The sequence below is a fragment of the Gambusia affinis genome, linkage group LG16, assembly GCF_019740435.1.
Source record: "Gambusia affinis linkage group LG16, SWU_Gaff_1.0, whole genome shotgun sequence".
NCBI lineage: Eukaryota > Metazoa > Chordata > Actinopteri > Cyprinodontiformes > Poeciliidae > Gambusia > Gambusia affinis.
Genome location: NC_057883.1, coordinates 23,489,073 through 23,499,958, shown reverse-complemented (window position 1 = coordinate 23,499,958; position 10,886 = coordinate 23,489,073). Strand labels below are relative to the sequence as shown.

General features: G+C 37.9%; 1 protein-coding gene across 1 annotated transcript; it reads left to right on the top strand.

Moving 5' to 3' along the window:
• The first annotated feature begins 732 nt into the window (after positions 1-732).
• On the top strand, positions 733-8,634 carry LOC122846446 (semaphorin-4E-like). The gene is made up of 12 exons (XM_044143431.1): positions 733-820; positions 898-955; positions 1,064-1,163; positions 2,594-2,704; positions 2,781-2,926; positions 4,252-4,427; positions 4,904-5,054; positions 5,136-5,358; positions 7,484-7,602; positions 7,673-7,839; positions 7,914-7,963; positions 8,058-8,634. Exons 3-12 carry the CDS (start codon positions 1,088-1,090, stop codon positions 8,555-8,557), a joined length of 1,719 nt encoding a protein of 572 aa, XP_043999366.1. The 5' UTR covers positions 733-820; positions 898-955; positions 1,064-1,087; the 3' UTR covers positions 8,558-8,634.
• Positions 8,635-10,886: the final 2,252 nt, after the last annotated feature.

The following is a 10,886-nucleotide window of genomic DNA, read 5'->3' as shown; positions in this document are numbered from 1 at the left end:
CCTTTAATCCTGGAAATGTTCTTCAGGTGATAGAAGGCTGACTTTGTAACTGTCTTTATGTGGCTCTGAAGGTTCAGGTCAGAGTCCATCACTACTCCCAGGTTTCAGGCAGATCACTGGTTTTTAGTTGTAATAACTGAAGCTGTGCACTGACTCTAGATCTATAACTCTAGATCTATAACTCCACATAGTTCCTCTTTAGGTCCAAAAATAATAACTTCAGTTTTGTTTCTGTTCAGCTGGAGAAAGTTTTGGCATATCCACACATCTATCTGTTCTGAGCATTGAGCTCAAAACTAAATATTTTCAAATTAAATGTATTTAGCTCTGAGGTAGCTAAAACATTTACTTTACAAATTAGAATTTAGTTTACAATTTAGTTTCAAGCTATCACTTTTTAAAATTAAGCCGTTTATTTTCTGTTATTATCTGAATGACTGTTATTATTTCTGTTCATGTTTGACTGGGTAACTTTACAAACGGCACCCCATCGGATAAATATTTGACTTTTCTTATTAATATGACATGAAGGAATTTCACAAACATCTCCTAATGTTGGTTTGTTTTCTGTTAGACTAACTGGACGGTGCCCGCCACAAACAAATCCGAGTGCCAGTCGAAAGGCTGGAGCATCGAGGTACACTACAACACATTAAAATAAATATTACATTAGTCACATTAACTTAAAATAGTCTGTTTGTAGAAATAGCTGTTCTTCTAACAGGAATGTGACAACTACATCATGATGATGCACACTCTGGATGATGGCAGAATACTGGTTTGTGGAACCAAAGCATTCGACCCTACCTGCACACACCTGGTACGTTCCTCCAATAACTAGGGCTGGAGTTGTTGTCCTGTAGTACCACACCCACTGACTGGGCATTTACTGTGTAGGAAGAATTTAGTTTATTGAAATAAAACAGGAAAGGAAGTAAAAACATGGATCGCTAAGGTATTGGAGTTTTGCATTGTTTTCTCATTTTACCCTCAGAATTAAAACAGATGCATGGAAGAGTAACATAATTTCCTAATTATTACAAATTCTTCAATGTTTCTTCAGATAGTCGACGAAGGAAATGTCACCATGAACAACACAACTGAGAATGCCAGAGGAAAAATTCCCTTCAATCCCACAGAAAGATTTGCCTCCATTTTGACTGGTTGGTGCAACACTTTTTCTCCCAGGCTTAATGACGTTTCGCTCAGTATCTCAGTGCTTCATTCTCTGGGTTAAAATTCCTAAGTTCTTGACCAAACAGCAGGTGAGCATTGAGAAACTTCATTCTATGAAATGTGTAGTTGTTCTCCTACATCTCCATGGTTGTACATTTACTCGGATCTACATACAACAACAACCAGTGAACCTGCATTGCTTTTCCTTCTCAGAGATCTCAGTCTCTTCTTTATGCTTCAAAGCCTTCAGAGTAGAAAGAAAGTTAACAGTTTGGGGGTTTTGGGCTGCTGGATTGTAACCTGTTGAAAAACAGAAAACAGCAAAAAGAGACGAAATAAATGGAGTTGATTAGATACTTAGAGTAACTTTTAAACTCAGGCTGTTTATTAGTTCACCACAAGTTTATGACCCTAATTATTGATACCATTTGTAAAGTCCACTGGGTTTACAAATGGTCCACAGATGGCCAGGAACCAAGTATTATTCTTAATGAAGAGAGATTTGATCTGGTTGTAAAATGCAAATATCTTGGAGTCATTGTTAACCCACATCCATCCATCCACCCATTCTGAAAATATTTTTATTTTCATATAAAACACTGCTATACAACCTGGTCATATGCAGATGCAAGTATAGTAAAACCCATCATGTCTCTCTTCAAGAGGACAATGAAATCCTGCGACAAGAAATTGTTCCATTTTCATTATTGTAAAATTATTAACAAGCATAATGTTTTAAACCTTGATTCTTGTCAGATATATCATGAAGTCTGTATTATTTTAAAGTTTTGAATGGACTTGCTCCATCATTATCAGTTGATTTAATTCAGAAACGGCAAATAAAGTAAAATAAAAACCAGAGAACAAACCAAAGCAGACCTCAACATGCTGAGGCACAGATCACAGTTTTGACAGAAGGTGGCGTCTGTTAGACATGTTCATGGAGCGGATTATCAGCCTATATCAAAAACAGTGAAAACTGCACAATTTTTAAAAAGAATCACAAGCATTGGTTGAATGCAAACCAGTTCGTATTAATTCATAATGTCTTGTGCTGTTACTGTTTTCTGTCCAGTGAATTGCATGGTAAGGTATTTTGTTTGTGGGCTTGCTTGTCTTAGAACAAAATACGAAACTGAGCTTTTGTACTAATTTCTGCATATTTACATGAATTGTGGTAATATTGATTAATGTGCACTGCCCTAATCAAATAAACTAAAATAAATTAAACATTTTAAAGTATTGATTTATCAGAAAACATCTTCACAACATCCAGTTTTAGACAACATTTTTATCTACAGTACTGAACAGCTGTACAACAAGGTTAATGGTTTGAGTGCATCTTACCCATGCTGAAGGATTGTTTTTGTAATAATCAGTTTAAAAATTGTAAAACATTTTCCTCTGCTATCAATAGAAAACATGTTATTTACCGCTGGCTCCTTAGACGCCCTGGGAAAAAAACCTGCTTTCCAAAAACATACGGATAATGTGATCAAGACTGAAGAGGGAGTCAAGTTTCTCTCCGGTGAGGTGGCCACTTGACCGTTAAAATACATATTCTTGTCAAACCTCCCTTCACTTTTTATTTTCTCTGAACTCAGAGCCTACCATGGTTTCCATACATATGGCCGAAATAAGCAATCATTCAGAGAACAACGAGGACGACAACGTGTTCTTGTTCTTCATTGAGGACAGTTTAGAATCCCAACACCAAACGCGGCTGTCGAGAGTTGCACGAGTGTGCAAAGTACGTCTGAATGCTAAACTTATTTCTCTCTCTAGCTCTTGGTGAAGGCGGACGCCTCCCTAATCATTCTCATCCTCCTCGCTCTGTTTTTGCTGCTTTTTTGGAGCCTTTCTTTGCACATCCTACAAATTGTGCTTAGTTGGTCTCTAAATGCAATTGATCAAATTTTCTCAAAGAGAAGACTGGGCTCACGAGAGCCCACTTGTCCTGTGGGGACACACCCAGAGTGTACATCCTGGATTTATTTGGATTCATGATAACAGGACTTCTGCTGTTTGGAGTTGGCGGATACCTGGCATATCGACAAATTTGTGATGGATAGGGAGCACTCAGACTGAAGCTGTGAGAACGGGGTGCATGTTGGATGAGATTCTTTCATAGGCAAACTTTGGATGCTAAAACTCAACAGCCGAATGGAATCGATCTTGGAGAATTTGCTAGTTTTTGGTCCATTGGAAACAACAACAAATTATATCAGTTAAGACTCTAGGAAAGATGGAAATTTAAAGTCTGCCTGATCTAAAGAAAATTTGTTTATTCTGAATCTGTCTCCCTTGTGCCGGCCTTGGCTTGCTGCCTATCTCAAATCTCCTGGAGTGTATGTAAACTAGCTGCTCTTTCCCTTCTTCACCCCCCTCCCAAAGTCACCTGTGAAATTATATGGTTGAACTCCCAAGGACTTACTCTTAGATAATACCACTTTTGTTTTGGGAGAACAGGCTGTAATGAGACTTGGGCTAATCTGCAAGCACGCCATAGTTGCAGACAACACACTCCCTGACTTCAGTGCCTTTGCCAGCTCACGTCTTTGTATATGAATGTTGCTACATGTGCTGTTTTTTCCTGATAATTTCTTGCCCTGTTTGTCGTTCTGTCTACTTTATTATTTTAGACAAATATTTACCTTATTATCATCCAGAGAAACTTCTTCTCGCTTATAAATTATGGAGTACTTATACCAGGAGCATCTAGTTTATTTATTAACTAATCCCAGAACAGGAATCAAACCTATTAATTAGAACCAAAAGATCCAGAGGATTTCACTCAATCCACAGCAGGAATTAGAACAAGCTTAGAATCCAGAGAAACTCCTATTAGTTTGTAAATCACAGAACATAGGGTTATACCTTTTTTGTTTTCTTTTTTCTCTTGCTCTTTCCTTTGGTTTGTTGTGTTTCCTTTTAATTCATGTAAATCACTTTGAATTGCCTTGTTGCAGAAAATGTGCTATATAAATAAAATTACCTTACCTACCTTTCCTTACCTAAACTCTCTTTAAACACCACATGAATCAGTAATAAAGTGTGACATTTGTGTCGATTCAGAGTGACGTGGGAGGATCGACAATAATGCGGAACAGGTTTGTCTCTTTCCTGAAAGCCCGTCTGGATTGCCCGTTTGGAGACGTAGGCGCTGCCGCTCTGGTGCAGGACGTCTTTTTTCTACGAGATAAAAATAATATAAAAAACAGCCTCTTCTACGCAACATTCATCTCAAACAAGTAAGTCATGTCACCTCAGGTTTCAGTGTGCAAAGAATTCTGATTTTTCTAACCTCTTCATCTGCAGCTTTATGATTGTCCTGTTGTTTACCGCCTCGCACAGTGACAGTGTGCGAGGCGGTAAACACGCAGAGCCACCGATGGTGTGATGGTCTGCGCTCCCTTTCCAATGCGTCAACTAATAAAACTTTAAAAAATATAATACCCATCTTTCTTTCAGGAATAATTCTGCCCTTCTGGTAAAATGCTCACTGCAGCAGAGATGCTTGCCCTCTGTCTTCTTTTAAAAAAATAAAAATAAGAATCTTTTAAATAAAAACAGAAACAAACAATGGTCAGCCTAGCGGGGGCAGTAAAGCCTAGTGACCCGCCAGGCTTATAATACACTGGGAGAAATCCTGCAACATTTGTGACAGTTGTTTGGGGTCGGTGCTGATATGTTTCATTTTCAGAAGTATGATTCTCTAAATTTGCAGGAACCCGTCCAGTACCTGCAGTCAGTCTGCTGTCTGCGCCTATAGGCTGTCAGACATCAGGCATGTTTTCACGGGGGGATTAGTGAGTAGGAGTCCTTCTGGCAGCTGGACGACGGTAACAGAACCATTTCCTCCCCTCTATCTTCATACAGTAAGCACCAAGACCAGAACAATATAAGATGGTAGTAAAAAAAACGATCCACCTCACATGATCTCTGATCTGTATTATCAGTGTATTAATGATGAAATGCGAGCCAAAGGTGTGAGGACTTCTCGGGACCTTCCAGAGAAAACCCTGGAGTTTGTGAAGCTCTACACTGTGATAGAGAAAAATGTGACACCGATCACTGGGAAGCCCCTGCTGGTTCGGTCTACGGCCCAGTTCTCCAAAATTGTTGTTGACAAAGTAACCTCTCTGGATGGACAGCAGCACAGCGTCATGTTTATTAGCAACAGTAAGTAACTGGATCATATATAATCACTTAACGCATCTTGGCATTGTTAGCAGGATCAGACTGGAAAATGGGTGTATTGACCAATGAACAGGAAAAAATGACATGCAGTTTCACTGTGAATGTAATAGTAAATAACTTCTAGCAATAGTTTGAAAACATTGTCATAGAGGGAAAAAAAATGGTTGTAAATTTTTCAGTCATATTTCCACTGTGTTGTTAATTCATTTCTAAATGTCTAAGTTTTATGTCGTCATGTATGCAGTGGTTACAGTGGGCACCTTGTATAGCGAGGCTATACAGGGTGGCGTCCCGAGTTCGAGTCCCTTCTTCGGTTGCTTTGTTGCATGTTTTCTCCCCTTCTCTCTGTCCCCTTCCTGCAAAATTACTTTTAAATAAAGGTTTATAGTTCCAAAATAATTTTTAAAAGTAATAGTTCCAAACCAGATACAGTACAGAACAAAAGTTTGGACACACTTTCTAATTGAATTCAATGAGAAGGTGTGTCCAAACTTTTAGTTTGTAGTGTATATAATTTACATAAAAAATATTTACTTTTCAAACTAAATCTTTAGCTTGCAAAGTAAATATTTCATTTGTTATACAATTATTCCAGTGCAAATACTAATTTTTCAAATTAAACCTTTAATAAACTACTATCAAACATGACTGAGGATGGTCCAAATAACTAAATCAATCAATCAATCCAATTTTATTTCTATGGCACATTTCAGCAACAAGACATTTCAAAGTGTTTTACATCATAAAAACACAAAATCATGTAACATTAATTCAACAATTGACACATTCAAGTGCCATCGTTAAATTCTTATTTGATTACTTTTCAAACCCAACTCCAAACCGGTGGGTTTTTAGTCGAGATTTAAAGAAACTCATTGTTTCAGCAGTTTTGCAATATTCTGGAAGTTTGTTCCAAATTTGTGGTGCATAGAAGCTGAATGCTGATTCTTCTCATTGGTTGTGTTTCTGTGTTTGATATGATGTAAAGCACTTTGAAATGCCTTGATGCTGAAATGTGCTATACAAATAAAATTTGATTGATTGGTTCTGGTTTTTGGGATGCAGAGCAGAACCAGAACCAAAATTCTCAGGGGTCTGAAAGGTTGATACAACCGCAACAGATCTTTAATGAATTGTGGTGCTAAGCGGTTGAGTGATTTATAAACTAGCAACAGTAATTTAAAGTCTGTTCTCTCTCTGTAGGGACTTTAGAACTGGGTGATGTGCTCTATCTTCCTGGTCTTAGTCAGAACACCAGCAGCAGCATTCTGGATCAGCTGCAGTTGGAGGAGTTGATAGGCAGACCTGTGAAGACGCAGTAATCGATGTGACTAAAGACAATCACATGGATGAGTTTCTCTAGATCTTGTCGACACATTAGACCTCTAATCCTGGAAATGTTCTTCAGGAAATAGAAGGCTGACTAAACTAAAGTAACAGAAATAAGGCTGATCTAATCAAAAAAAGAGACTATAGAACATAAAGTAATAATGAAGCCAGAATACATTGAGCCCCATAACAACTCAAAACAATCCAGGATCCTAAAAGTCCTAGCGTTCCACTACAGGAACACTTAGCCGTTCTGCTGTTCCCTTGGTGCAGGTACAGGACATTGTGGTGCAGGAGGGAGAATTTGAGGAGAAGCCTGATGCACACAGTTATAACCACTCTAAACAATGCCCTCCGCTGAGGATTTCATTTTATGTTGAACCTTGTGTGAGGGTGTTTTGTCTCATGCTTTAGGTAATTGTCTAGCTAGTCATTTGTTCTTGTCTACTTGTGGTTTGTGGGAAAAATTCCCCATTGGGAATAATAAAGTCTCAAGTCAACAGGTATAAAGTAATCATTTATTTTCCAAACTAATGTCCAATTTTCAAACTAAGGATCTAATTTTAAAACTAAATATTTTGGGGGACATAAATATTTAGCCTTGTCCTAAATATTTAGGTTGCTAGCCAAACATTTAAATTAACTTTGAAAAATTATCACCCACTTTTTTTCTTTCTCTGACTGGCTAATAAACCAGAACATTGCTGCTGGTATTCTTTTTAACTTTACAAACATCACCTTGTAGAAACCAGAGTTAACCTCTGGTTCTGTCCTCTAGACTCTGGTTGGGTGCAGAAGGCGGTGTGGTCTGATGATGATGGAGGGCGAATCATTGAGGAGTTGCAGCTGTTTCAGGATCCTCAGCCCATTCGCTTCCTTCAGCTCTCCTCTAGAAGCGTAGGTTACAGCTACATGTCTGCAGACTAAATGGACCTGGAGCTAACCTTTGAACGCTGATGATCTGCAGGGTCAGCTGTACAGCACAACTAGAACTGCTGTTGTTCAGCTCAGTGTGAGGGACTGCAGCCGCTACACATCCTGTATTGACTGCCTTATAGCCAGAGATCCATACTGTGGCTGGAACCGTCGCACAGGCCTGTGTGCTGCTGTTGCTGGTGCTTCAAACCTCTCCATGTATGTCACACCAACTAAGACATGTTCATTGTGTGCTATGTTTATAATCAGAGGATTTAATTCATTTGTGGCAGGATCCAGAACCTCATTGATGGTGACTTTGGAATTTGCCCAAGCTATTATTGCAAGTATTCCCCACATAAAGCTCTTTACACACATTTACCTTAACGAGGAGAGCAGTAGGAGAATTTTTATGGCTGTTTTGGCTTTTCCCACAGTGCCAAAGCAGATTACCGACATCCAGCTCACACTTGACGTCGCGCAGTTCCTCCCCTGCTCTCCTGATACCAATTTCCCCATCATCTGGAACTTCTCTGGTAGCATCCTTGAGCCCAGTCCCCGACACATTCTGCTCAGCCAGGGACTCATTTTAACACCTTCCTTCACTGATCAAGGCTTTTACACCTGTGAGACAGTGGAAGTAGTTAAAGGCAGAGAGCACAGGAAGGCAATGATCCAGTACAACGTTAAGGTTTCAGTGTGTGGGGAAACCTTGATTCTGGCTATGGTTACCTCTATTTTAGCTCTTCTTTGTGTTTTGTGTCTATTGTTCTACATCTACGTGTACTGGAAGCAGAAAACTCCAAACCGTGTTGGCAGTAGCAGTGTGAGTGATGATAGCTCTGAGCAATCAGGGTCCTGTGACTGTGGGAGTGATCCTGATACTAAGAAAATCATAATAACTGGGAAGGAAAAGAGGAGAAAATCCATCATTTAAAACAGATTTATAGTTTCATAACAGAACAACCCACTTTTGTTACCCTTTGCACATCACTGCCATTAACTCTGTAAAAATAAAAGACAAAAGTGATTAAAGTGTGGTTATATATGCTTGTAACTAGGGTTAAAATGATTAATTGGATGAATCTATTATTGAAATAATCATTACTTAATTTAGTAATGGATTAATTGTTAACTGGAGTATACAGGCTCTAAAAGTCAATTTGTTAAAAGAAGAACACGGAGCAATAATTAAGAAGAAACTACAACATTTTCACTTGAGGTTAAAAGTGCTTGTCTGCAATCTGTTCTACACAAAACTCCTCTAGTGGGAGATTTAAAATGTTAAGATTCTGTAAGAAAAACAAATCCTTTCCTATGAATGTTGAAGCATTCATTAAAACCATTTTGTCAATTTATTTTCAGTATTAAGATGCTAATTTTCCCATAAAAATTTATTTAAAAATGGGCTTATTGGTTATATAATCTGCTTAATGTGAATATTTTTTATCTGATTTATCAATTCAACTTGGAAAGCCATGTAGATAAAGTCAGACAATGGTCAACTATGACAATAAAGCATGTCAAAGGTTGCTGAACATTGACGTTCATAATGACTTTTGGTCTTATACTACTGAGATACTTACTCATTGTGAGTGAAAGAGATAGAAAGGAGTGGACGGGCTTTGATTGGGAGAAAACCACTTGGTTTTTTCCCCAGTTGAGACATGGAAGACTTCCTTCTAGAGTTCTTCCTCTTTCACATTTCAACAAAAGAAACTGCAAACCCCATGTGGCCTGGTAGTGGAGGACTGTATTACTTTAAGTAGCATTTTAATTTAAGAAATTTCCATGCCAAAGGTATGGATGTTTTTCATGCTGTTCTGTTAAATGCAAAACAACATTAAACATCAAGAGTACTCAGTGTAAAAGCTTAATTTGGTATTATCCAAACAAAGAAGCACAGGTTCTTACCAAACTTTGAAGAATGAAGAGTGTCTGATGTATTTCAGTCGTGTGAGATGAAGCATGTTTCACTATTTTGTAAATAAGCTTACCTTGAATAAATAGGGTAAGATCTATGCAGTGCAAAGTTTGATGAAAATACAATCAGTGGTTTTTGTGTAACAATTTTATAGCACCATCTAGTGGTGGATGTTGACAAATATTAGCTGGACATCGATAGTATTGTATTTGTAGTTGGCTGTGCTTAGGAATTTGTGGAATTTTGTAGAATTTGAAAATTATGGGCATTTTAATTTTGTATCTACGAAGCAATTTTTATTGAGCTATTACATTCTAATTGGGAAAACATCTGCCACAATAACGTTTTTATTTCTTACTCAGTGTATATTGTGCTAGGTTTTATTTGGCTCAGAGTTGATCCTTTGCACAGCAGCTCATCTTTTGGAGAATCTTTCTAGGAAATTTTGCAGACATCAGTTTTGTTAATGGGGCTTCCGGGTTTGGACTTATAAATAAAAAGGTGTGTTTTCCATCATAGCGCCATCTACTGGTGAGCCTGCCTGAATATTTGTATTTGAGTAGCTGTGTGGCTATTCCGGGGCGCCGCCAGAAATCTTGGGCCCCATGACAAAAAAATAAATAATTGGGCCCCCCTCTGCACAACTGCTATTACAATTTCTTAAGTCTATTTGTCCCATATAAAGCGCCACAATTAAAGTTTTGCATTAGCCTTGCTTTCTTTGGTTCAATACTGATACTAGCACAATATTCATTGCTTGTGAATTTTACATACAACAGTCCACATACTGTATGCAAATAGATTGCTTAAATATTTTTATTATTAGTTTTAGCTTTCTGAAATGTCTCTCCCCACTTGCAAAAGTCACAGACATCATGCAAAATATACATAAAACAATCCAGACTTCTCAAAAATGCTATGTAATTGCTTTTAATTCAAGCTGCAGTATATAACTAATAGAAAAATATGTTTTCTCCATCTTTATTAAGGCTGTCACCATGTTGTGACAGTTTGTTATGAGACAATCTGTGAAACAGATCAATCTTCTCCACCTCCTCCTTGAATTACTATTGCTATCAGAATCAGGAGGAGGGCCTGCTGTCAATTAACCTCATTCACTCACTGCTAAATGTGCTAATAGTGGGAGGAACAACTTATCGTTACAGGAAATTGTTTATCTGCCATCTTTGGTAGCTATGCTAATTAGGTAAATTTGTGTGTATTGGCTGCAGTCCAGACAGGAGGCTGTTTTTTATTATCGTTTTATAACATTTGTTTGAATTTCTGTCAGCAACAAATGTATTGTTTTTGTTGTGTAATTGTGAAAAGAGCAGAGACAGAG

Excerpts from the sequence above, each read along its gene's own strand:
- LOC122846446 (XM_044143431.1), top strand. The coding sequence starts at position 1,088 with ATGAACAACACAACTGAGAATGCCAGAGGAAAAATTCCCTTCAATCCC. Across the intron at positions 5,359-7,483 it reads CGTCATGTTTATTAGCAACA|ACTCTGGTTGGGTGCAGAAG; the intron begins GTAAGTAACTGG and ends TCTGTCCTCTAG. Across the intron at positions 7,603-7,672 it reads TTCAGCTCTCCTCTAGAAGC|GGTCAGCTGTACAGCACAAC; the intron begins GTAGGTTACAGC and ends GATGATCTGCAG.